This window comes from Leptopilina heterotoma, unplaced genomic scaffold (genome assembly GCF_015476425.1).
Source record: "Leptopilina heterotoma isolate Lh14 unplaced genomic scaffold, ASM1547642v1 Lhet_22, whole genome shotgun sequence".
Taxonomy (NCBI): domain Eukaryota; kingdom Metazoa; phylum Arthropoda; class Insecta; order Hymenoptera; family Figitidae; genus Leptopilina; species Leptopilina heterotoma.
This window is the reverse complement of record NW_025110937.1, coordinates 912,458-939,288: the sequence shown is the minus strand read 5'-3', so window position 1 is coordinate 939,288 and position 26,831 is coordinate 912,458. Positions and strand designations below refer to the sequence as shown.

At 27.7% G+C, this 26,831-nt stretch overlaps 4 protein-coding genes and 1 long non-coding RNA gene across 9 annotated transcripts in view; 4 read left to right on the top strand and 1 right to left on the bottom strand.

Annotated features, from left to right (window-relative positions):
• The first annotated feature begins 26 nt into the window (after positions 1 to 26).
• On the top strand, positions 27 to 3,617 carry LOC122502046 (CDK5RAP1-like protein). Its single transcript, XM_043611916.1, has 8 exons — positions 27 to 287; positions 504 to 889; positions 1,059 to 1,304; positions 1,512 to 1,722; positions 1,959 to 2,270; positions 2,426 to 2,747; positions 2,887 to 3,036; positions 3,176 to 3,617. The coding sequence occupies exons 2-8, from the start codon at positions 541 to 543 to the stop codon at positions 3,422 to 3,424; spliced, it is 1,839 nt and encodes a 612-aa protein (XP_043467851.1). The 5' UTR covers positions 27 to 287; positions 504 to 540; the 3' UTR covers positions 3,425 to 3,617.
• A 94-nt stretch (positions 3,618 to 3,711) lies between these two features.
• The window catches only part of LOC122502045 (ankyrin repeat domain-containing protein 6), a 208,774-nt gene continuing 185,654 nt past the window's right edge, over positions 3,712 to 26,831 (bottom strand). For 3 of the 4 annotated variants that reach the window (XM_043611913.1, XM_043611914.1, XM_043611912.1), the window contains 6 exons: positions 9,038 to 9,247; positions 7,993 to 8,091; positions 6,733 to 7,890; positions 4,799 to 5,066; positions 4,405 to 4,647; positions 3,712 to 3,997 (listed from right to left, as the gene is read on the bottom strand). In XM_043611913.1, coding sequence (XP_043467848.1) covers positions 3,840 to 3,997; positions 4,405 to 4,647; positions 4,799 to 5,066; positions 6,733 to 7,890; positions 7,993 to 8,091; positions 9,038 to 9,247 — 2,136 coding nt within the window. In that variant the 3' untranslated portion in view covers positions 3,712 to 3,839. The remainder of the gene's footprint in view (positions 3,998 to 4,404; positions 4,648 to 4,798; positions 5,067 to 6,732; positions 7,891 to 7,992; positions 8,092 to 9,037; positions 9,248 to 26,831) is intronic. The other variant, XM_043611915.1, reaches the window with a different exon arrangement.
• On the top strand, positions 9,271 to 14,691 carry LOC122502058. Its single transcript, XR_006301604.1, has 4 exons — positions 9,271 to 9,563; positions 12,696 to 12,991; positions 13,531 to 13,660; positions 14,271 to 14,691. It is a non-coding gene; the product is annotated as an uncharacterized LOC122502058 (long non-coding RNA).
• LOC122502051 lies at positions 19,462 to 21,750 on the top strand. The gene is made up of 3 exons (XM_043611921.1): positions 19,462 to 19,839; positions 19,937 to 20,308; positions 20,546 to 21,750. Exons 2-3 carry the CDS (start codon positions 19,955 to 19,957, stop codon positions 21,239 to 21,241), a joined length of 1,050 nt encoding a protein of 349 aa, XP_043467856.1. The 5' UTR covers positions 19,462 to 19,839; positions 19,937 to 19,954; the 3' UTR covers positions 21,242 to 21,750.
• On the top strand, positions 22,915 to 26,534 carry LOC122502047. Of its 2 annotated transcripts, none has more exons than XM_043611918.1 (5): positions 22,915 to 23,449; positions 23,718 to 24,090; positions 24,392 to 24,769; positions 24,876 to 25,205; positions 25,599 to 26,534. In XM_043611918.1, the coding sequence occupies exons 2-5, from the start codon at positions 23,737 to 23,739 to the stop codon at positions 26,130 to 26,132; spliced, it is 1,596 nt and encodes a 531-aa protein (XP_043467853.1). In that variant the 5' UTR covers positions 22,915 to 23,449; positions 23,718 to 23,736; the 3' UTR covers positions 26,133 to 26,534. The 2 variants fall into 2 exon arrangements, with proteins under 2 accessions (XP_043467853.1, XP_043467852.1); XM_043611917.1 differs by having other exon boundaries at positions 22,916 to 23,469; positions 25,599 to 26,532.

Sequence of the window (26,831 nt, the reverse complement as noted above, 5' to 3'; positions counted from 1 at the left end):
GGTTGGCTAATCTGCAGTTGTCAGTATTGCGAACCCGGGTGTTTATGTTTAAACCTAACCTATAAATGACTGTTTCTGAAAACAATTTTGTCAAGATTTTATATTAATATATTTTAATATTTAATTGTTATTGTTATAAATAAAAGTGTAATTAACTATTTACACTATTTTGTAGAGTAAAGTGGATGCAAACTGTTATAAAAATCATGTAAATTAATTCATTATACTTTGTGTTACATGCTAACATGTTTCTTCGATTTTGCAAAGTTCTAAATTAAAATAATTAGGTAAGTGAATTAATAAAGTATTTTCTCTTTAATAAATTGTAACAAATATTTTGTTTTTAACCATTGTCATATAAATATATAATTATTTTTGTACTTTTCATATAGTTTTTAGTTTACACCGTTTATACTAATGTTTACCAATTTTTTTAAAAATCTTTTAGTCTTTAAATTTACTATTCAGGTTTTTCATGAAATAACATGTATTTTAATTTCCAGCTTTTGAATATTAAAGAATTTTGCAAAAAAAAGAACAATGAACAGTATAGAATTTGCGTCACGTTCGGGAATTGGTATTTTGCGAAAATTTATTTACAAATTACCAACATGGACCAATTCTGTACTTACATCATCGGAAATACAAAATTCGCCTTTACGACATTTTCACAAGACAAATTTGCATTATACCGAAACACAAGAGTCTGTTAATTCGGAGTCAGTTTTAGAGAAGACTGTTGTTTCGAATGATTCAAAAATTCAAAAACCAAAAATTCATTTTGATGACAAATTTAAATTGGAAAATTTTATGCCTAAAAGAGAGAGACCAATATTAAAGACTGAATCGGTTCCGTATTTAAAAGGAATTCATGGGGACAATAAAAAAGGTAAAAAATCTATACTAACAATTTAATTAAATAATAAGTAAACACTAACTTAAACATTAAATTAATTTAATTTAATATAAAAATTAAATTAATTAAATAAATAAAATGTAAAGTGTATTTTTTTAATATATATTTATTTACCACGTTTTTCTTATAATTTTTCGAACAGTATTTCTTGATGTTTATGGATGTCAGATGAACGTCAGTGACGGAGAAATAATATTATCAATTTTGAAAGAAAATGGTTATAAACTGACGAAAAATTTAAATGATGCTGATATTATCCTGGTTCTTACGTGTGCAATACGAGAGAATGCCGAGAGGAAAATTTGGGTTAGGCTAAAAGAATTTAGGCATATAATGAATAAAAAGAGAGCTATGGGAATTTCCGAACATCCGAAAATTGGACTATTGGGTAAATTGTAAATTTAACTTCACTGCTTTATTCCCTTTCTGTTTAGGATTAATTACTTCCTCATGGAGGTAGTATTTTATAAATATTCTATTTTAGTATTTTTATTTTAAATGTAATTATTTAAAATGCTTTTATTTTAAATGTAGATAATTATTTAAATTGCTTTTATTTGAAATGTGTTTCATTTTAAGAGTGATAAATTTATAGGTTGTATGGCTGAACGTTTAAAACATAAACTTCTCGTAAAAGATCGTCTAGTGGATATTGTGGCAGGTCCAGATAGTTACAAAGATCTACCAAGATTATTAGCAATCGCTAATGATAATCAAACTGCAATTAATGTAATTTTATCAGCCGACGAAACATACGCTGATATTACACCAGTGAGACTTCATCCTGATTCAATTTCCGCCTTTGTGTGAGTTTCGATTCATTCTTCTAATTAATTCCTTTCATTGACTCCAATTATTTATTTATTTTAATTATCATATTCTCTAATTTTTGTCAATTTTTTATTAATTTCCAACCAGTGGAAATAAGTTAGAAATGAAAGTAGTATTAATTAGATAACGTTTCTTTAATTTATTTTTATTGTTTGATTGTTATCGATTTTCTTTTTAAATGCAAATTGATAAAATTATTGTATTTTTTCAGAACTATTATGAGAGGTTGTGATAATATGTGTACATATTGTATAGTTCCATTCACACGTGGTAGAGAAAGATCGAGACCGTTAAAAAGTATCGAAGACGAAGTGAGACAATTGTCAGATAATAATGTCAAGGAAATTATTCTCCTAGGTCAGAATGTTAATAGTTATTTGGATTATGCGACTGAGATGATTGTTGCTTCCGAAACTGAATTGGCAAAGGGTTTTAGAACAGTTTACAAAAATAAAACAGGTGGTTTGAGATTTTGCGATCTTTTAGATAAAATATCGTTAATCAATCCGGAAATGAGAATAAGGTACAATTGCTTTCTTCAAACTTTTTTTTTTCTTTCAAACTTTTGCAAAAATTTAATTAAAATGTCAATTACGAATATTTAATTAATACGGTAATAAATTAAATTTACAGATTTATATTTATAAATTAGTATTTATATTTTTTTATTTATTGCAGATTTACGTCTCCACATCCGAAGGACTTTCCCGACTCGGTGCTGCAATTAATTGCAGAAAGGCCGAATATTTGCAAAAGTCTTCATTTACCGGTGCAAAGTGGAAATTCGTCAGTTTTACAGAGAATGAGACGCGGTTACACGAGGGAATCGTATTTGGAATTAATTGAAAACGTTCGAAATATTATTCCAAATGTTTCTCTTTCAAGTGATTTTATTGCCGGATTTTGCGGCGAGACTCACGAGGAATTTGAGGACACGATTTCGATTATGGAATTAGTGAAATATAATCAAGCTTTTCTGTTTGCATACAGTATGCGAGAGGTTAGTTAACTAACTAAATAATTTTCATTCCTTTCTTAAAATTTCTTTTTCTATTCATTTCTTTCTTTTTCTATTTTCTATTTGACTTTTGCAATTTTAATATTTTAATTAATGCTTAAAAAAAATTTACATTATTTAGAAAACTCCTGCACATCGGCGTTTCGAGGACGATGTTAATGAGGAAGTAAAAAGATTGCGTTTGATCAGAATGACCGACGTTTATCGAAATGAGGTGAAAAAATTGAACGAAGCACAAATTGGTCAACAACAACTTGTTTTAATCGAAGGAGTAAGTTTAAATTTAAAATTTAATGTTTAAAAAATTTTTAATTCAAATTTAGCATTTTGTTTAAAAATTTATTTAATTTAATAACATGAATATCATCATGTGATAAAAATGTGATAATTGATCGAAATTTTTTCTTTAGACGAGTAAAAAGAATGCAAACCAACTTATCGGACGAAATGACGGCAATATACGTGTAATTATTCCCAATTCTCCGGTGGAAGAAAATAGAAATTCCTCCAGTTCAAGACAAGTGGTTCCTGGTGATTATGTAGCGGTACAAATTGTCAACGCAACATCACAAACTCTCAGGGGCGTTCCTCTTTATTTATCATCAATCGCCGAGTTCACATCATCAACGGAGCAAACATACAATAAGGCTTTTGCTTAGTTAAAGAGAAATAAATAATTCATCGCTATTGTAAATAAGGTACATTAAATTCGAGAATTTATTTATCAAACTAGATGACATTGCCTTGAAGGTAATAAAATTAATTTAACATGAAATAATTTTATTATAATTTTCAATGAAAATATTACATTTTTAAAAATATTACACTGTACATGAAAATTAATAACTTTGTTTTGAAAATAAAATTTTTAAAGTTGTAAAGTTACAGGAAGAATTTAGTGAATTTGGTGAATGAAGAAGATGGATGATGAATAATTTTATCGAAATGATGAAAATATACAAAAAAAGAGTTTATTTTATTTTTACATATATCAGTAATGTTACAAAATCTCTGCTATACAATTGTTGTTGTCTTTGGAAAACTCAGAGGGACAATTAGAAAAAAAATAACATGTTAGACTAAACTCGCAGTGCCTATGTTAATAACAACATTGTCAACTCCTCGTTCATAAACTGTCAAGTCGTGACCTCTTGGCTGTTCGAGTAAGGCAGCAAGTTGCTCTCCACTGGGGAACGATCCTTGTGGTAGTATTACATCGCATTCTAACTGACCTGCAATATACAATTTTTTTCATTATTAATTTACAATTTTTGTTTTTTTGTTTTTCTAGAAACAAAGTAGAAGAAGAAGAGGAGAATTTAGAAAATTACAACTCAGTATTATTTACACAATCGAATAAGTTGATGAACGCAAAAGGAGAGTTAGGCATTTTCCCTCAAGAGTATCGTTTTTCGACAGGAAAAAATCGTTAGAAGGTGAGAAAGTTATTTCTATTTTCAGAAATTTAGTTTATTTATTTTTTTAGTTATTTTTAATTCTTATTTTCTTATTTATATTTTATCCTTATTTTTTGTTTTTTTTTTAAAATTGAAGTTGAGAGAATTTTTTTCTTTTTGAAAAATCCAAACGGAATTATTAAGCAATGACCTTGGGAATAAATTTGCCGAAGAAATCTCACCTGACAAAGAAGGAGATGCTCCTTTACTGGAGCCATACATCCGTGTACTGTAGCCAGAATCATTATGCGCGTCGTGCAAAGGAGGAGTGGGACTGTATACGGCATTGCGCGATCTGTATGGCATCTGGGCTATCGTGTCGTAGGGGACATTCTCGGACATGATACCTTTACCTGGTATAACTCCGTTCATTGGTCCCGGTTGTTCCTCGTCATCATCGGCTTCACTGCTCTCACTATCGTTACCTATCGTTTCAATCAATCTTACTTTCATTTCCAATTCTACTTTATTATTTTTCCCTTCCTCATTGAGGAAGGATTTCCGAAAAATAATAATTAATTGAAGGAAAAATACATTTTTCCTTCAAAAAGAGAGTTTGAGGATTAAAATATTTACCACCGTTTTCCCGATGCCAACCATTGGTAATTCCACCTTGGGGTGGCATTCTCGGTGAATGATTATTTGGACTGGGCGGTTCACTTTCAGTCAAGTCCCGTTGACTTTTTCGGCCATTATGCATACCGGAGACTTGTTGAAATCGTTTGATCATCTCGTGGACACTACGACGTTTAGATGAAGATTTCCAATTTTCGTCTTTAGTTCGATAAACCGGGGTGAATTCATCCAGACAGGGACTCGAACTGTGATCATTCGACATAGAAATCTGAAACAAAATTGTCATTAAAATCTTCTTCTTCATCTTCTTCTTCTTCGAAATTTGAATTATATGGTCTATTATTGCTAATCTAGTGAATATTAGATTCCACAGAAATAATTATTTTTCAGAATTGCCCCAAAAATTTGATTTTGTTTTTCCCTGATTTTTCTCTATTTCCAGACAGAATTTTGACTTTCTCCCTTATTCCTACAGAAAAATTCAAAGGGAGTTAAATTATAAAAAAAAGGTAATTTTAGAATTAAAAATTTGAATTGAAAGTTTGAGGAAACTATACTCTAAAAATAAGAAAATTCCAATTAATTCAACAATTTTCCATTAGTTATTTATATAAATTCAATTATGATTGAAAAACAGAATTGGAATATTTTGAAAAAATAATTTTTCAGAATTTAAAATAAAACTTTTCGAAAGTATAATTTTTTTAATTTTTAATTTTAAATGGAAATTTTAGAAAATTAAATAAAATTGATATATTGAGTTTTTCTGTAAAATAATTGAATTCTTGAAGAATTCTTGGAAAAAAATTTTAAAATAACTTAAAAATTAAATTTTTTTGTTTAATAATTGAATTTTTAAAGAATTTTTGCAGAATTATTAAAATTAATTTTAAAATTTGAATTTTTCTGTCAAATAATTGAATTTTTGAAGAATTTTTGTAAAATTATTAAAATAATTTTTAAAAATTGAATTTTTCTGTTCAATAATTGATTTTTTTAAAGAATTTTTACAAAATTATTCACCTTAATTTTAAAAATTGAATTTTTCTGTTAACTATTTTAATTTTTGGAAGAATTTTCAGAAAATAATTGAAATAATTTTTAAAAATTGAATTTTTCTGTTAAGTAATTGAATTCTTGAAGAAATTTTGAAAATTCATTAAATCTATTTAAAAATTGAATTTTTCTTTTAAATTAATTGTTTTCTTGAACCAATATTGATAATTTATGAAAATTATTTTTAGAAATTAGAGTTTTCTGGTGAATAATTGAATTTCAAGAATTTTTGGAAAATTACTAAAATAATTTTTAAAATTTGATTTTTTCTTGTTCAATAATTGAATTCTTGAAGAATTTTTGGAAATTCATTAAATCTATTAAAAAATTGAATTCTTCTTTTAAAATAATTGTTCTCTTGAACGAATATTGAAAATTTATTAAAATAATTTTTAGAAATTGGATTTTATAATTTGTTTGGAAAAGAAGTTTAATTAAAAATTCTGAAAGATAATTATATTTTGAAAGAAATACTGTTGTAATTTTGAGAAATAATTAAATATCAGAAAGTTTGGAATAAAAATTTAGAAAATTTTAATTCTCGTAGAAAACTAGGTAAAATACAATTTAAATAGTTTTTCAACAAAATTATTGATTCGAATAATTTTACAATTAAAGATTGAAAGCTTCATCAAATTATTTTTTGTTAATAAAATTAATTCGCGAGAAAAGACACATTTGAGATCGCTAACAAGATATTCATAAATAAAAAATATTTCTTTGCGTATCTAATTATTTTTCAGAGTAAAAATCAGAATCAGGGAAAGAGTAAAAATTCTTTCTGGAAATCAGGAGAAAAGAAAAGAAAATCTTTCCATTAATCCTGACGAGAATCAAATAATTTTGCAAGAAGGAAGCGAGAGTATAAAATAATTAACCTGATGTTGCAAAACCTGCTGGCGAAGACTAACGGTAGGCGACGAGGCAGCTCCCAGAGGTGATGAACGATCCCCCCGTCTGATGACACCATCGAATGTCTCATTAAGCCTCGCGGGAATATCCAGTACTCGAAGAATTGGCCTCGAGTTACCCAGTGAATGCAGATCCTTCATAGACTTACTCAACCTCGGTATCGCCGGTATATCCAGATCATCGAGACTACCCCGATGAATATGAGTTTCGCCCGGTATCTCAAAACTCCGATCGTGCGGTCTCTCATCCAACAAATCCTCCAACGATCTCGCACGCGCTGGTGGATTTTGTTCGTCGACAATAATCTGCCTTATTGGTCGCTCACTGTGTCTGCCCTTAGCGCCTCGCAGCAATTTCTGTTGAATGTGACAGTGCCTCTCGTCACACTTGGAACGCTCGACAGCGACGCATCTTGTTAACTCTGATATCTGTCCCCGGGTTCGTTTCTCCAAATTGGCGACCTTGAGATCGAGTCTCTCATGAGCCTGATCGATGTGCGCCTTCAATTCAGCTTTGTCCCTCTCGAGCTTCGCCTCCATGTGTCGAAAGAATGGTGCACAATAGCAGGTGTAACCAACACCCACTGGTCCTTTTCTTATGTTACCAGCGAGATCGAGATAATATTGTTCGCCACGAGCAAGTGGATCGGGCGGTAAAGAATCAAGACGTGGTTGGGGAAATGCTTCTGGATCGGGATAATAGTGACAACCGTACGGTGACCATTCACGACCCATCATTGTCTTTTCGAAATGCACCTTATGCTGCTTTCCGTTCTTGAGCTTCTTTTTTTCCTTCTTCGAACCACTGTCTCTACTGCCACTGGTACCGCTTCCATTTTTTTCACGCTTCTTCTCACCTTTTCCATTCGTTTTGCCGTCAACTTTGTCGACAGTCGCCGTCGCTGCCACCGCCTCCTCCTCGCGACTCTTGCTACGTGCTCGACTCTTGCTACGTGATTTATTAATTATTTCCAAAATTTCGGAAAGATTTTTTCTCTTCGCTATATCCTTGGCGGTTTCGCTCTGCTTGTTTCGTAAGGAACGATCACATCCTGCCTCGAGGAGAATTCTTGTTAATTTTCGCCGACCCATAGCCGCTGCAATGTGTAGCGCCGTGTCTCCATTCTGTAAAAATTTAGGAAATTATATTTAATTTTAGGTCCTAAAAATTGAAAAATAATTTTAATTTGATTAATTTGAAGAAAATTGTTTTTTTTCTGGACCTACTTTATTTTGCTCCGATACTCGACAGAGAGCGGAAATTAGTATTCTAGTGACGCCCGCGTGACCATAGCGTGCTGAAGTGTGAAGCGGTGTGTCGCCATACTGAAAAAGAAAACATTTCAATTAATCATCTTTCTAAATTTTTACTCCAAATCTTAAAATTAAACTCAGATCTTGAAAAATAAAAATTAATTAAAATTAGCTAAAGAATAAATATTTGTTCAAAAAGTAATTCTCAAAATTTTTTTATTAAAATTATTTAAAAATCAATGGTTTTCCAATATTTTCCATTAAAAAAGAAAATTCAAAAATCTACAAAAAATAATTATATAATTTCGTTTTAAATCTAAATTCGATTTTCCATATTTTCAATTAAAACAAAAATTCAAATATCTACAAAAAATTTATCGAGTTAAAGTTATTTTTTGAAATAATGAAAAAGAGTAATAGTAAAATATAAAATAAAATAAAGGAAAATATTAAAGAAAAGCGTAAAAAAATTCTCTGGAAATCAGATTGAAATAAATTACTTTTTTCCTACTTTGAATCGACAAAGACTAAAAATTTTTTGCTTTTCAGGTCCATTTATTCGGAGCGAGTCGCAGATCATTCTTCACCAATAAAGAGTTAATCAAGAATTATTACAATCGGAATAAAAACACGTAAGTCTAATAAACAATCAAAATTTAATTTTTCTACATAAATTTAAATTAAATTAGAATAAAAATTAGCATGAAATTAATAATTCGTTTTTTGCATTTCAGACTTCTCGCGTGTTTAAACTCACCGAAACGTATTTTTCTGAAAGGGGCTGTGGATCAACAGGTTTTAAAATTTTACTGCTTTTGTACCGGCAGTACGAAAGTGTTAATTATTTATGGTTACGTTCAGTGAGTTTCTGAAATGTTACGCGAAGATATATATACCGGTTTTTTTTGGTTCAAAAAGAAGAGAAAAAAGAAAAAAAGAAGAAGAGGAAAAAAAGAAAAAAAATTTTTCGCTGTTACGCGTCTATACACCTGTGTATTTATACATTGGTTCAACGTACATTATTCTGAAGGTCGGGATTACATCCAGCCAAGAGAAGTTCCCGACAGCTTTGGTTGTGTCCGTTTTGGCAGGCCAAGTGAAGTGGCGCAAATCCAGCGAGATTTCTCGCGTGCAATGGTGCACGCTGTGTCCCAAGGGCCTTCGCCAATACAGCAACAGTTCGACTATAACCTCGCCATGAAGCCTCATGTAACGCCGAGTTCCCATGCTGAAACATGCATACAAATCGACATTGAATCACTTCATTGCTCATGTAGCCAGGCTTATTTCCATTCTACATTCTTACTTTATCTTCTTCTCTATACCGCTAAACCAAAACTAAATGTTAATTAAAATTTTCTTACCGCCGCCTGTCTTTGGAAAAAAAGGAGAGAAAAGAGAAGGAAATAGCAGAGGGAAGAAACGAAGAAGAAGAAAACTAAAGGAAAAATGTAAATACAGGCCTCGGATAGTAGGGACTTGTTGGACTTTTTTCCGACTATTTGCAAAAAAAGGCGAGATTTTTGGATCTATTTTAAAAAAAGGTGACTTCACTTTTCTTTTCTTCAAATAAAACTTAATGACAATTAGCTTCAAAAATTCGAAAAAATTACGTTATCAAAAATATTGTAATACAATTGTATTACAATATTCCTAATAACGTAATTTTTTCGAATTTTTTAATTATAATATTCTAAATTCAATTATTTTCAAAATATCAAAAATAAAAATTAATTAAAATTAGCTTGAAAAGAAGTGTATTAAAATATTTTTGAAAACGTAATTCAATTATTTTCAAAATCTTCAATTGAAATTTCCTTTAATTCAAATTTAAACAAAAATTAAAGATTTTTTATCAAAACTTTTGAGAATTCAATTATTTTCAAAAATTTAATTCAAATTCTTCATCATTGTATTTTTAAAAATATTTTAATATAATTTTTTGAAAATACTTTTCATAAAATTTTCATTTGAATATTTCAATATTCAATCACTCAATATTTTAAGAATTCAATTATTTTCAAAAATTTAATTAAAATTCTTCAAAATTTGTATTTTTAAAAATATTTCTGAACTAGTTTTAAAAATTCAATTATTTTAAATAAAATTGTACAATATTTAATTTATTTAACAGTTTCTTAATTATATATTTTTAAAATATTGAAAATAATTGAATTTAAAAAAATTGTAACGAAAAAACGCTGACAATTTATTATTTTATAAAATATTTTAATACAATTTGAAAATTTTTCATTAAAATCTTTTTCAAGATTAAATTATTTTCAAAATTTGTAATTTAAATTCTTAAAAATTTGGATTTTAAAGAATTTAAATGAAATTTAAGAAATCAACTAAGACAGAAATTTTCTCTTAAATTGATATACAATATTTTTTTTTTAAAATCTAGGAAAAAATTTTCCCTAAAATGCAGAAAGAAATATTTCTTAAAATACATAATAAAATTCTCTCTAAAATTCGTTAAGAAAATTTTCGTTTCAATTCACAAAGTAATTTTCTTCTAAAGTCCAGAAATAAATTTTCCACTAAAATCCGAACAGAAAGTTTTTCTTCAAAATTCAGGAAAAAATTGTCCCTAAAAGCCAGACAGAAATCTTTCCCTCAAATTCAGGAAGAAATTGTCTCTAAAATTCAGGAAGAAATGTAAAATTGTTTCTCTAAAATCCGAGAAGAAAATTTTTCTAAAATTCATCAGAAATGAATTTCTCGAATGAAGAAGAAATTGGACTTCTTTTTCCCTTTTCTCTCTTTCTTTTTTGGGAAAATCGAATGATTTCTATTCCCCACGTCTTGTGACATGATCAAGGTCGAATCCACGTCTCTATTACCAATGATCATTTTCTTGTCAATAGTTTTTTTTAAAGACACTTTATCCATATCACTAGATCGGGTTTCTTCGAATACGTGTTCAAGTTGCAAACGATTGATTCCAGGTTAGCTGCACAACAACCGGTTCGAAGATTCAAACTATTGGTTCCTCCAGTGGGTGATAAATTACTGTCTGTATACAGGAACCGGGTTTAAGATACTATACAGAAAAAAAAGAGAGAGAGAGACACTCTCTCTTTGATAACGGCTACAAACGTCATTAATGCCGTTGCAGTTTGAACGTTGGTTTAACAGAGTTACCGATATGCTACCACCGATAACCAGCACCAAGAAACTGCCATGTTGCATTTTCGTATAAAACATCCATTTACAGCTTCTGCAGTTGATCGCGTGAAAGAAGCCACGCGATATTCAAGACCGGTTGACCTGACTTTTAATAAATTCACACGATTGATAATTCTCACACGCAACTAATTGAACAATTAGTAACAAATTTCCAATTACTTTGATGAGTTTCTCACATATAAATCGCTTCGCAAATTACAATCAAATTCATTTCAATTATTTTCAAAATTTTTAATCAAATTCTTTCAAAAAAATTTATTTTCAAAAATTCTGATAATAATCTATTTTTAATAATTTTCCGTTTGTTCTTTGAGAAAAAAGTCAGGATTTTAGAGAACATTTTTTCACTAGGATTAAATTTTTGTTTGCGGATAAAAGGGCCGGACAAATTTCTTCCTGGATGACTTGAGAAATTATTTTCTTCCTACACGATGACAAATTCTTTTTCTTTTTTTTTTTTGATAGAAGAAAAAATAACTTGTCAATCGAGATTATTCCAATCATCGGTCGTTAATCATAAGTTTATCAAGGCTTTAGGCAGTTTAAGTGCCTCGATCGTAAGAAAATATTATAAGGAGATAATCTTCGGCATTATTTTAAGATCTAGCGTGCACACTTAGCTCCAATTCTCTACAGTATTTTCGCCTCTGGTCAAACTATTAAGTTCATGTATATACACGGACATCGTGTACACGATATTAGTCAGCTGTTTCTTCGGCGTATGTTGATTTGTGAAGCATCTGCACTTTCTTCTCCTTTAGAAAATATTTTCAGTGGAAAATATTTTCAGCAAAAAATATTTTCAGTGGAAAATATTTTCAGCAAACAATATTTTCAGTGGGGAATATTTTCAGCAAAAAAAATTTTCAGTGGGGAGTATTTTCAGTAGGAAATATTGTCAGTGGGAAATATTTTTAGAGGAAAATATTTTCAGTAGGAAATATTGTCGTTAGGAAATATTTTGAGTGGGAAATTTTTTCAGTAGGAAATATTGTCAGTGAAAAATATTTTCAGTAGGAAATATTGATAGTGGAAAATATTTTCAGTGGAATATTTTTTCAGTAAAAAATGTTTTTAGTTAAAATATTTTCAGTAAAAAATATTCTTTTCAAAAATAAAATATTTTTAGTTAAAATACTTTTACTTACAATATTTTTAGTTAAAATATTTTTACTCAAAAATATTTTTAGTTACAATATTTTTACTCCAAAATATTTTTAGTTTCAATATTTATTACTTAAAAATATTTACAGTTATAATTATTATTTTCCATAAAAAATATTGTTAGTTAAAATATTTTCATTTACAAATATTATTATTTCCAATCAAAAATATTTGTCAATTAGTTAAATTACCCAACTCTTGAATGAATTAAAAATTTCCAAACTGCAAAAATTAAAAATTCAGAGAATAAATAATAAATAAAATAAAATAAATATTATATAAAAATTTGCAGAGAATAATTAAAATTATATTTTTCGCAGATAATCGGTTCATGTGAGATGGGTCATCAAACGGTCACCGCAATTTGCCAACGATATCTTGCGGGGCGCACAGAAGACAACAACGTGAGGATAAAGGAGCGAATTGAGTATCAGTTCCAAAGCAGTGACGTGGATGATTTCCGATTCTCTATTTTTAGCTGTCTCATATGTGTTGCATTCTTCTCGGGATTTTTTTCCCTCATCATTGACTAAGAAGGTGCGATCACGATCCTTTCCTGAGGATCGGCACGTTTGCCTATAGGCTTTCTGTTCCCAAGTCACCAATACCTTTGGAGGTAATTCTATCTCTTCAAGAACTACAGTTTCTAAATATTCTACAAATTTTTCCTTTACTTCGATAGAAAGAGAATTTTCTCGATTTGAATTCAATGTTGAATTGTTGAAATTTTTTAATGTTAATTTTTTTTTGTATTATTTTATTTATTTAAAATTTTATTTTATTGAATATCGAAATTTCAATTCATCCAAATTGTAATTATTTTTGGAAATAATTAAATTGTTCTCTAAAATTCAATTATTTTCAAAAGTTTTAATAAACTTTTTGTCAAAATTTGAATTATTTTCAAAAATGTTCCTCAATTCAATGATTTTTAATATCTTCTATTTTAATAAAATTTTTCAAAAGAATTCGTAAATTGTTCGATATAATTTGGAGAATTTTATAGAAATTCCAAATGATTGTAGAAATTCAATTATTTTCAAGAGTAAATAAAATTCTTCAAAATTCAATTATTTTCAAAAATTTTAATAAACAAATTCGAAATAACAATTTTTGAATAAAAGGTCAAATGGTAACAATTATTGTTTGTTGCAGGAGACGAGGAAGGAAACATCGAAGGAAGGCACGCAGATGGGGGAGAGACTTCTTCGTGAATAGGTTTTGTAATCAGGAACGCGAGGGTGATCTTATCTCGCCAGTTGACTATCCTTTAGCGCGGACGCTCGTATGTTAAACCAAAGAGTCACACCACATTTTACTAGTTTCTCTCTGATATAAACAGGATGCTATTTGTACCCGCAAGTATTTCATTTCCAATAACGAGGAAAATGCGAATACTTTTAATGCACAACAATTAAGATTTAATATCCGCATCAGAGAAGATTTTATAATATCCAAAGTAGATTTTAATATCCAAAGCAGATTTTCATATCTCGATTATAGATTTTAATACATATAATGAGAATCACTCAATAGAGAATTTATACAGACACAATTTACGAGAACTGGAAATTGTATTTTTTTACCAAGCAATTTTCATGTTGTAAAAAAGTCTGAACGTTCTAATGAAATTTGTTTTCTAAATATTAAAAATTACTCACTGAAATAGAAATCTATAATCTATATTAAACAGTTTGAAATTTATTTTTTAATACTCGACGATTAAAAATTACTCTTTGAAATAGAAATCTATAATCTAAATTAAAAAGTGATATTTATTTTTTTAATACTCGACGAGAATATATTATTTTACAATTAAAGTTCAAAGAAAAATAAGCAGAGTTCGTATAATTGAAAGTTCAGAGACATTTTATTAATGGGACGTTCTTTTTCAGGTTCCAATTGGAAAATTTCAATCTTCGAGGAGATTTTTTCAATCAGGAGGAGGAAAAGATTAATTTCAATGAAATTGGTTTATTTCGATGTGTCATTGTGGAGTCGAGCGGAGCTGATAGCGAATTCTGTTGTGCGTAAGGTTGCAGGAGCTGAAGACACAGGCCGGATGCCGCCGTCGGGATGCAGAAGAGACCGCAAGGAAATCGTTAAAGTGAGAATAGACTGCAGATATATATCGTATGGCTCGGTAGAATTCAAAGTGTATTCCACGACATTGTATGTGTTACATGCACCGGATAGAGTTTTACCGTCAACTATAAGGAACCAGTTTCCCAGAAGAAAAAAGAATTATTGTAAGTTCCGTTCATCCGAAATTATGATAAAGAATATTTTAATTTTTCCATTTTTTGATTTGTTTTTATTTTTTACTAGCAAAAATAGTATTCAATTAAATTCGTAAAATTTAATAAAGCTTCTTTTTGCTACTTATTTTAACTACTTTAATTAATTTTTAATTTTTCCCCAGAATCGGAATTCGAGACTGATGACAATTCCAATACTTTGGGGGAAAATGAAGAAAAAATCATCAAATGGATTTGAAGGAATTTTGAACTAATTTGAACCAATTTCTTTTATTAGCCGGAACGAAAAATTGGAGTTCCGGAGAAAAATTGAAGAACAATTGCTTTTCTTCGAAATTTTGGAACACGAGTAAAAGAATTTTTGGTATGAATTTAAGAAATTTTTCTTTTATTGTCGTGAAATGAATTTATTTTAATATTGTATTTTTTTTTATTTTAATAGAAGACTTATTTCAATTCGTAAATTCGACGCCATAGATGTTATCCAGTTAATTCTTGAGGTATCCGCCTTATAATTCCGCTTTGAACGTGTCGAGCTGATTATAGCATTTTCACGCCTGGAGATCAACATTGTGGTTGAGGGCAAAGCAAAGGCAAAGTGTACAAGATATCAAAGCGAATTGATATCGATCGACCCGTGGAAATTATCTGCAATCGCAGTTGAACACTCAGCCTTCTGTAGTCGAGGTATATTGCATTCACGCTGATCGTATTTGACCATTTGAATAAACTATTCCAGTGTCGGATTATTTCTCTAGAGGCAATGGCACCAAAAGCAGGGCTCTCTAATTTCTAATTTAATTTCTATTTTGAAACTATTCGATATTTTTGATTATTTAAAAACTATAATTAGAATTTTACTATTTTATTTTTTTAATAATTGAATTCTTTTGAGAAATTTTATTCAAATAGTAGATTTTGAAAATATTTGAATTTTAGTGAAGAATTTTCAAAATTAATTTTTCGTTGCAACCCTGAAATAATTAAAATTCCGAAAGATTGAAAATAAATAAAAAGATAATTTGTCATAATTTTTTCCGAAGGATGTAAATTAAATACTTGATGAAAATGTTTCAGTCTCGAGAGAGAGAGAGACAGAGAAAAAAATGATCCTCATTCTTGATAAGTACAAAGTAATTAAAGAGGAGAATTTAAAAAAGTAAACTAATCGATATGTTCAGCAATGGAGTTACACACATGTTCCGACATTGAACACACAAAACAGAAAAAAAAGGAAAAATTATTCCATACTCATAGATAGTGCATCGAATTCGACGAATTTTCTGGTTTTTTGTTAAGAAATATCTTCCTCGGATCTTCCACCTCACCTCGTTGGCTCTTCTGCTTTTTCAATATATTCTCTCTGGTTGTTCGATTTCTCCTTGCGTTCAAGCCGGTTTTACTACTCGATTAGATGGACAGGAAAACTTTACAACACACGAGCAAAATACAACGAGACATATCCTTCCAAGTGCCAGGATTTATAGAAAACTATTTTAGTTTCATTCTTCTTTTCTTTTTCTTTCGCTGTTTCTAAGATTCATCTATAAATCTTCTTATTTTAAACATGACCTTGCACTTTTCTCTCTCTTTAAATTGAATTGCAATTCTTTTTCGAATATTTCCAGTTGGTACTTATCATCTTGACTATTCATTCAGTAGCAATAATTATTTCTTTATTCAATTACCAAGCGAGTCTGATATTTAATTTTTTTTTTTATTAATTGACTTCTGTAAGTTTTGTTATCGATTCTCAATTAAAACTGTAACAAAGATTAAAAATATTTAACTATTTAATAATAAGAATCTAAATTATTTCAAGATTGCCACAAAAAATTAATTTCAAATTAATTTTTCGGCCAAAGAGTTGTAAAAAAAATAATTTTTAGTCTTTTGGTAAATTTTTAAATGCAAAAAAATTTATTTTTTATTTTTTTTCAACAGGAGAAATGTTGGGAACAAAGGATAATCTACGCAGGGAGTTAAATGGACTAGTTGAACTTTCTCATTTGCCTACACAATGGGCATAAGGATCATGGATCATCGACGAGGTGGAAATATTTTTTTCTGAGCCTCGCGAAGAGTGTGGTAATAGCGGGAGGCAACCACGCCTATAACCACTTTGCCTGTGGTTAGTTCCTCAATATATAAATGTACGTATTCTCAAAAGGACGAATGTATAGCTTGGACTTATGTACTTTATGTATGTATATTACTCGTATAAAGAACTTTTCCGGTTCTAAATCATGACCAAGTGCTGGCATTGTTACTGTCGACATTTTCGCCGTCAAAAACTCGAGGAGTTATTCCTTTTCATCTTGATGATGATGCTTGGATTTACAAGAACTTGAGAATAGAATTGTTATGTGAACCACAAACTCTTCTTCAATATATAGCTTCTATTCAATGTTAATGTTATACTCGAAAGAGTTCCATTATTCTCTGGAATTTTTTTTTGAATTCTCTTTTCCAAACTTAAAAATTATTTCATTAAATTGGAAATTACAATAATAAGTAACAAGAGAGAAAATTTTCTCGACGAAAATTGCTTTTCGAGAAAGTAAACAAAATTAAGTAATTTTGTTAACAAAATTACTTAATTTTGTTTACTTCCTCGAAAAGCAATTTTTAATTTATTGAATTTCGATTGATAATTAAATTAATTATTGACCTTTCGAATAATCTTCGATAATTCTTCGCTATTTGAATGGTCTTCTAAATAATCCTCAATAATTCTTCATCGCTATAAATTTTCTTCTAAATAATCTTCGATATTTCTTCATTATTCAAAATTGAAATCGTCTTCTAGATAATTTTCTATAGTTCTTCATTTAATGCGCGACACATTTCTAGTTGTGAACCATTTCTAATCGTATAGCAAAATCATGAATGCGTGTTTTTCTTGAATAATTTCGAGTCTCTCTCTCAATAAAATAGATATCGCAATTTTTTACGTAAGATTTTACATAATGGACTTAATCCGCTTATTCTATTTGTCAATTAACGGATTTGGTGAATCCGAGAACGATTCGTGAATTAGAAACGCTTCGAGAGTGTAACTCTAAAGATATTATGTATATTTCCTGAATGAAGCTGATCCGTTGAAATATTGAGTTTTGCCCATATAACGAAGAAAGTGATTGATGACTTACATGTCCTTTTAATGCGAGTCTAATCTCTTTTGAGAACACGAGAGGTTCGATTTCTTTCTATCGCTGTACTCATAGGGTTATTCTTGTCTATACAATAATTTTTTTTTTAACGACGGGAATTTTTTTTTTTTCAACTAACGGAAGTTTATCAAGTGTTCTTTATTTTATAGGCTGAATCGAATCGGTAATTTTCGTTTTTTTATTTACAAAATAGATTTTGTATTATTATTATTACAAAATTTATTGTCTATTATTACAAAATTAATTTTTTATCACTATTATTATTAAAAAATTTTAATTGGATAATTATTACAAAATTGACTGGAGAGAAAAATATATTCTTGTATTGATTCAGAAATTTTTTTTTAGAATTTTATTACAATTTTCGAAAATAATTGAAATATTTCCAAGAATTTTATTAAATTCTTCGCAAGAATTCAATTAAAAATGTTTCATTACAATTTTATTAAAAGTTTTGGAAATAATTTAATTGTTTCAAATTATTTTATTAAAATTGTCAAAACAATTAAATTTTTTCGAGTAATTTAATTAAAATTGTATTAAAAATAATTAAATCGTTTAGAAAACTTTCATTACAATTTTTTTTTAATAATAGAATTCTCTCGAAGAATTTAATTAAAATTATATTGATAATAATTGAATTCCTTTGAGGAATTTTACCAAAATATTTAGAAGTGATTGATATTTTCCGATCAATTTTTTAAAAATTGTATTTTGAAAATAATTGAATTCTCGCAAAGAATTTTATTATTATTATTTATTATTGTAGTAATTAATAATAAATAACGGGTTTTTAATTAAAAATAACATTAATTTTAAGTAAATAGTAATATTTTTTTAATACTAAAATTAATTTCGAAACTAGTGAAAATGTTTTGTGATCAAGTTCCTAATAAAATTTATTTTTGCAGTTTGGAGTTTGTCGAGGATTCATGGAAGTCTCGAAAATTAGCAGCACTAACCGCCTCTTGGAATAAATTCGTGCCTAATTTGCCTGGTGTCTGGTACAAATACACGGAAACAAAGACCTGCTATGAAGAGTGGTGAGAAATACTTTTTCCATTCTTTCCTCTTTTTGTAAAATTTTTCACAAATTTTCACTTTATCTGACAATTTTTATTACCAATTTTCACTTTTTTTGTGAAAATTAAAATTTTCCACTAAATTAGTCGATTATAAAAATTATTCTAGAATCAACAGGTGGTTTTTTCTGACCAATTTTCTCACCTTTAAGAAATTCTGCTCTGAATCGATGTAAAATTTTTATTTAATAATTTCTTTAATTCGAACTAGATTATTAGAACGAAATTCTACAATTTCTTTTAATTTCTATTTTTTTCTTTTTCTACAAAAATTAAAAACAATTAAAAATTAGAAATTAAATTAGTCAATTAATTTTAAATTAAGGCGGGAGTCTAAAATTAAAAAATCTTGTTGCGCAGAATTTAAAATACTTTTTAAATTATTATTATTATATGATTACTTTAACTTTCTGACAAAAAAAAAATTGAAAATCATAGACATACATAAAATTGATAATTTTTTTTCTTGCTACTTTATTGTTCGCTCTTCGCTATCTTATCGAAATTGAAATTTTTTTACGATTCTGTTCTCACGTATAAATTTTATATACACATCTGTCAGGTGTTTCGCTGTTTAGATGTTTTATTCACTGGACTTACGTTGTATAAGTGTGTTACACATAATATACATTTCTGGTATCTTTGCTATTGGCAAATGCTTACCTTTTACAACAGTCTTATTAACAAAGTAAAATTTATTCATACTGTTCGTTTTTAAAAAAAATTTTTGCTCTTACAATTTTTTTCTACGTAAAAATTGTTTCTTATTTAATTGTCGAAAAAAATTGTTTTCACATTTTTTTTATTTACAATTTAAAAATTAAGTTTTTTTTACTCTTTTTTTCTGTTCAATGTGCGTGAATGTGAAAAATAATTGTGAAAGCAGTTTCTTAGTACGTTTCAATACAGGAATTGATAACAAAAATTCGTCGTAAGCGAACACAATAATTAGTAAGTAATATTTAAAATTTATTCCACTTTTATAATTTTTTATTCTATTTTCCAAAGTTATTTGGTTTAAAACTACAATAATTTTTTTACTTTTTAGATTTATCGAGACAAAAAAATGGAAGGAGACGCAAAACGACCGACGGAATTGTCGGATTCGGGAAATTTGGCTACGAATTGGAATTTATGGAAAAAGGAGTTTCAAACGTACATGAAAATAACAAAAGGTGTTAAAAAACCCGAAGACGAACAAGTGGCATGGTTGAAGAATTTTATTGGACCTGTTGGATTAAAGGCGTTTGAACAATTATCCTTCGACAATCCAAGGGACGAGGAAAATATGATTATTGTTATGGAGAAATTAAATCAATTTTTTCTCTACACGAAAAATCAAAAAGTACAACGATACAAATTTTTTTCAAAAGTGAGGAAAGATAACGAATCAATTGATGAATATGCCAAAGATCTACAAGTGAGTTGTTTATATTTTATTATTTATTCATTATTTTTTTTAATTCTTTTATCAATTTATGTATTATATTATTTATTTTCTTATTTTTTATTTTATTATGAAATTCAATTAAAATTTAATAATTTATTTTATCATTTATTTATCATTAGTGTAATTATTGTCATATTTTTCAATATTAACATTACTTTTATTATTACCTCACGTGTTTTTAATTTACGAAACTTTTATTTTAAACAGGAAATGGCAAAGTCTTGCAATTTTGGTGACCAATCGAAACTGTTAATTTTGGATGCAATTATTTTGAGCATCAAAGATGAAAAACTTCGTAATCTTTTGTTCGAGGAACCAGATTTGACGTTAAATAAATTGAAAAATATTTACAAAACTTATGTATCAGGGAAACAAGAAACTGCGAATAAAAATGAATCGTCGACGACATTTTTTAAAAAAGAATGCTCGAAATGTGGACAACGACATGCTTTTAAAAATTGTCCAGCATTCGGAAAAAATTGTCACTATTGCAAGCAAGCAAATCATTTTACTCCATTTTGTCCTGTTTTGAAAGCTAAGCAAGAAACAATTCATACACCTATTAATACACAGAATAATGATGAACAATTTTCATCTTCTACCAATATTAGAGCATCAACATCATTGGATCGATCTCAAAATGAATTTAGAACACAACCACCAGTGAGGAAATCGACAGAAAAACCTTCGGCACAAACGAAGAATAATACAATTCCTCCTTCGTACAATTCTTTGTATCCAGATTCATCACCCCGAGCACCACCTGCACCTGCTCCACGAAAAAATAGACAACATGTTGCCCGTTATGAATATGTCTACGTTGATTCTAAAAATTCAAATGTAAAACCACGTTATCGAGAAAAGCAAAAATCACAAGACGACGCCGATTGCACAATTCAATAATAAAATATTCTTTATTATTGAATTTAATCAGCTCGACTTATTTTAAAAGTCAATAATTGTTTGATTTATGGAAACACTGAATCAAATAAATTTTTTTTCAATGAAAAATTAAAAACTTTCAAATTACAGTTTTTGGAAGAAAATTATTGTAAACTTTGTGCAAAATCGAAATGCTTATAAGAAATTGAAATTTTGAATTTGAAATTGATGAAATGGACAATTTGAATTGTCTTTTAATACAGAAAGGTAGAATTTTTAAAGAAATTATAATCGGTTCTTTGACCTGAACACAAATTTTAATTAGTAACAATTTCTCTACCAATTCTCAGTATAACTTTTCACTCAAATTTCAGTAAAATATTTTTAAAAACTAATTTAATTAATAAGAAAATTTTACTTTGTAGAAATTAGTGTAAATTTCAATTGCTTTGAATTAGTGATCGAATTTTTTCCTGATTCATATTTAGAGAAGTTTTAAAAAAAGGCTAAGTTTTTACTTGTTTTAAATATTGTTTTCCGAAAGAGTGAAATTGATGAAATTTGTATTTTTCCAAGCAATATTGCTATAGAAATTATTAGTTAATTCTTTATTTAAACAATTTTATTATTTTCAAAACAATTTTATTCAAATTTCTCGAAATAATTTCACTGTTTTAAAAATGTTTATAAAATTCTTCGAAACAAAATTAATAATTTTCAAAAATTGTAACCTAATTTCATCGCAAAAATGATATAATTTTTATAAATAAAAAAAATTTTCGAAGATATTTAACTATTTTTATAATAATTTTAATAAAATTTCCCGAAAGAATTCAATTATTTTCAAAATTTTTAATTCAATTCTTCGAAGTAGCTATGTGATTCAATTATATTTTCGAAAATTTCTAATGGAATTTCTAATAAAATAAAATTGCTATAAAAGAAATTCGAGAATTCAATCAAATTCTTCGCAGAACAATTTTAATAAAATTTCTTGAAAAAAATCGATTATTCTCAAAAATTTTCATAAAATTGCTTTTAAACAATTTAATTGTTTAGAAAAATTCGATTTAGTATAAAAAAATAAAAGATATGGGAAAATTAAATAATCTTCATAAATAATACAATTTTTCAATTATTTTCAAAAGTTTTAATCTTATAATTCTTTACAAGAATGATAACAATTTTTTGTAAAGAATTCAATTATTTTTAATACAATGTAATTTTATTCAATAATTAAATTGATTTGGAGTGATCGATAAAGTCATCAATATTATTAAATACCACCGAGTGATAAATTTCAAATTAATATTATTTTTAATACAATTTTATTTAAAATTATTTGTAAATAATTTAATTACTTCTAGTAAAACTAATAAAATCCTTTAGAAAAATTCCATTAAAATTTGTAAACTAATTTTACTCATGAAAATTGTAATTTGAATTCTATTGAAAATAATTCAATTCTTTTAAAGAATTTTGTCAAAATTTTGGATAATGATTGCAATTTGTCGAATTTTATTAAAACTTTTTTTTTTTAATTAGAATTAATTTTAATTAATTTTTAATTAGAAAAATTAAATTAAGCAATTACTTTTAAATTAAGGCGCGAGTCTAAAAAATATGCGTGCGCAGAATTTAAAATTCTTTTTGTATTATTGTTATTATTAGTTAAACTTATTCTGTCAAAATGTCAAAAAAAAAATGAAAAATCATATACAAAATTGATAATTTTCTTTTTTTAATTGCTACTTTATTGTTCGCTCTTCGCTATCTTATCGAAATTGAAATTTTTTTTACGACTGTGTTGTCACGTATAAATTGTATATACACATCTGCCCAGTGTTTCTCTCTTTAAATGTATATTTCTCACTGGACTTGCGTTGTATAAGTATTTGTCACACATATACTTGATTGGTATCATAAAATCTTTGCCATTGGCAAACGCTTACCTTTTACAACAGTCTTAAGAGAGTAAAGATTATACATACTGCTAGTTTTTAGAAAGAAGTATGCTCTTACAGTTTTTTTCTGCATAAAAAAATGTTTCTTATTTAATTGTCGAAGAAAATTATTTCCATGCATTTTCTTTATTTACAATTTGGAAATTAAGTTCTTATTTTCACTCTTTTTTTCTGTTCAATGTGCGTGAATGTGAAAAATAAGTGTGAACGCAGTTTCTTTGTACGTTTCAATCTTTAAATACAGGAATTGATAACAAAATCCATCGTAAGCAAAAATAATAATTAGTAAGTAATATTTAAAATTTATTCCACGTTTATATTTTTTTATTCTATTTTCCAAAGTGTTTTTACATATTTAATTTTGAAAAATAGAATGAGAAAAGGAATTATTATTTAGTCACGTATGTTTATTTTTATCGGGAATCCCCAAATTCTTTACTTGTTTTGAGATAATAAAACAAAGAAAAGGTTAAAAAAATTTTCAAAAAAGAAATTTTGTTTAAAACTACAATTTAATTTTGTTTACTTTTTAGATTTATCGAGACAAAAAAAATGGAAGGAGACGCAAAACGACCGAACGAATTGTCGGATTCGGGAAATTTGGCTGCGAATTGGAATTTATGGAAAAAGGAATTTCAAACGTACATGAAAATAACAAAGGGATTTAAAAAACCCGAAGACGAACAAGTGGCATGGTTGAAGAATTTTATTGGACCTGTTGGATTAAAGGCGTTTGAACAAATATCCTTCGACAATCCAAGGGACGAGGAAAATATGTTTATTGTTATGGAGAAATTAAATCAATTTTTTCTCTACACGAAAAATCAAAAAGTACAACGATATAAATTTCTTTCGAAAGTGAAGGAAGATAACGAATCAATTGACGAATACGCCAAAGATTTACTGGTCAGTCATATATATTTTATTATTTATTAATTATTTTTTTATTTCTTTTATCACTTTCTTATTTTTTTTTAATTTCTTTTATCACTTTCTTATTTTTTTTATTTCTTTTATCAATTTTTGTATTTTATTATTTATTTTAATATTATTTTTTATTTTAAGAAATTCAATTAAAATTTAATAATTTATTTTATCATTTATTTATCATTAGTATCATTATTGTCATAATTATTGTTTCAATATTAACATTACTTTTATTATTACCTCACGTGTTTTTAATTTGCGAAATTTTTATTTTAAACAGGAAATGGCAAAGTCTTGCAATTTCGGTGACCAGTCGAAACTTATAATTCTCGATGCAATTATTTTGAATATCAAGGATGAAAAACTTCGTAATCTTTTATTCGAGGAACCAGATTTAACGTTAAATAAATTGAAAAATATTTACAAAACTTATGAATTAGGGAAACAAGAAACTGAGAATAAAATTGAGTCGTCGATGACATTTAGAAAGACGGAATTTTTCAAAAAAGAATGCTCAAAATGTGGACAGCGACATGCTTTTAAAAATTGTCCAGCATTCGGAAAAATTTGTCACTATTGCAAGCATGCAAATCATTTTGCTCAATTTTGTCCTGTTTTGAAAGTGGATAAAATTCGAGGCAATTCCAACAATAAAACGGTAAGAGGTAATTTTTTTTGGAACAATATTCCCTAAAAATATAAAATAGGGGGAAAAATGGTAATAATTTTAATTATTTAATTCCTTTATCGATTTTTTGTTTCAGAATAATATATTTGAGTGTGAGAAGATTGTCGAATCGAAAATTAAGCAGAATTTTGATAATAGAAGTGGAGGTTGGAATGATTTGAAAAAATCAAAATCAACAATTTTTGATAAAAATGAAACGAAAACTGAGGCATCGACAAAAAGTGGGATAAAAGCTTCAGCGCCTGTTTCATCTTCTGTAGATGTTAAATTTCAAAGGCAGCGCGAAACTATTTCACCGTTAATGAATCCAAAAATTGAGATAAAAGCTTCAGCGTCTGTATCATCTTCGGTGGAAGCTAAAAATCAAAGACAGCAAGAAACGATTAATCCATTAATGAATGCAAACGTGAGAAATTTATTTAATTTTATTAAAATTATAATTTTTTGTGGCACAATCGATTTTCAGGAAAATCGCGATAATTTATTAGTATTTTTGAAAATAATTGAAATATTTTAAGGAATTTTATTAATTTTTCAAAAAAATTGAATTCTTGACAAGAATTTTATTAAACTTTTTGGAAATAATTTAATTGTTTGGATGAATATTTGATTAAAATTTTGAAAATAATTAAATACTTTCCAAGAGTTTTATTGAAATTTAGAAAATAATTGAATTCTTGCGAAGAATTGCATTAAAATTTCGAAAATAATTTTTTTATTTGGCAATTTTTCATGATAAACAGTTTTTAGTACAATTATTAATTTAATTATAAATTTAATAATTTTTTTTCATACGCAGAATCCAGTTCGAAAATTTGTGACGATAAAGACTACACCTATTAATACACAGATAAATGATCAACAAATTTCATCTTCAACTAATATTAGAGCATCAACATCATTGGATCGACCTCAAAATGAATGGAGAACACAGCCACCAGTGAGAAAAGAAAATACTGAGATAATAAAGACTACACCTATTAATACACAGAAAAATGATCAACAAATTTCATCTGCAACCAATATTAGAGCATCAACATCATTGGATCGACCTCAAAATGAATTGAGAACACAGCCACCAGTGAGAAAAGCGACAATAGAACCTCCTGCACAAACGGATGAGATTAATATAATTCCTCCTACGTACAATTCTTTGTACCCAGATTTACCACCCCGAGCACCACCTGCACCTGCACCTGCTCCACGTCAAAATGCACTACATCATCCCCGTTTCGATTATGGCCATACTACTGATTCTGTAAATTCAAATGTAAATCCACGTTATCGAGAAAAGCCAAAATCGAAAAACGACACCGATTGCACAATTCAATAATAAAACAATTTTTATTATTGAATTTAATCGACACGACTTATTTTAAAGACAATAATTGCTTGGTTTGTGGAGACACTGATTATATTTCATTGGGCGAATTAAAAAAGAAATTTTTTTCTAATTTCTTCTCTTTAAATTCGAATTATAGTAAAAAGTCGACCACTAATTGAAGGTCTCGATCAAGGAACTGCTTATAATTTTTTTTCTAAACTAAAAATCATTGGAAATTGTCCAGTAAATCAAAATTGAAGAAAACATTATTTGATACGAATAACCGATTATCTACTTGTCAAGATCAAATAAACAAATGCATTTCAAGAAAATATTTACTTGAATCAATTAAATTACGTTTGCATCAAATACTGAAATTATTGGTTCAAATAAACAATTTATTTCATTTATATAAAAATTATTTGGAATAAAAATTATTTGAATTAAAAATTATTTTGAATAAAAAATATTTGAATTAAAAATTATTTGAAACAAAAATTATTCAAGTGAATATTTATTTGATAATAAACAAGTAATCGGTTACTTTAATCAAATAAATTTTTTTTTTCAGTGAAAAATTAAAAAGTTTCAAATCACAATTTTTGGAAGAAAATTTTTGTAAACTTTGTGCAAAATCGAAATGCTTATAAGAAATTATTATTGTAAATTCTCTTTTAATATACAGAAGGGAAGAATTTTTCAAGAAAT

Bases quoted from the DNA above. Each gene is read 5' to 3' on its own strand.
- LOC122502047 (XM_043611918.1), top strand. From the start codon at position 23,737: ATGGAAGGAGACGCAAAACGACCGAACGAATTGTCGGATTCGGGAAAT. The intron at 24,770-24,875 runs GTAAGAGGTAAT...TTTTTGTTTCAG, and splicing joins GCAATTCCAACAATAAAACG to AATAATATATTTGAGTGTGA. The intron at 25,206-25,598 runs GTGAGAAATTTA...TTTCATACGCAG, and splicing joins ATCCATTAATGAATGCAAAC to AATCCAGTTCGAAAATTTGT.
- LOC122502046 (XM_043611916.1), top strand. From the start codon at position 541: ATGAACAGTATAGAATTTGCGTCACGTTCGGGAATTGGTATTTTGCGA. The intron at 890-1,058 runs GTAAAAAATCTA...TTTTTCGAACAG, and splicing joins TCATGGGGACAATAAAAAAG to TATTTCTTGATGTTTATGGA. The intron at 1,305-1,511 runs GTAAATTGTAAA...ATAAATTTATAG, and splicing joins TCCGAAAATTGGACTATTGG to GTTGTATGGCTGAACGTTTA.
- LOC122502051 (XM_043611921.1), top strand. From the start codon at position 19,955: ATGGAAGGAGACGCAAAACGACCGACGGAATTGTCGGATTCGGGAAAT. The intron at 20,309-20,545 runs GTGAGTTGTTTA...TATTTTAAACAG, and splicing joins AATATGCCAAAGATCTACAA to GAAATGGCAAAGTCTTGCAA.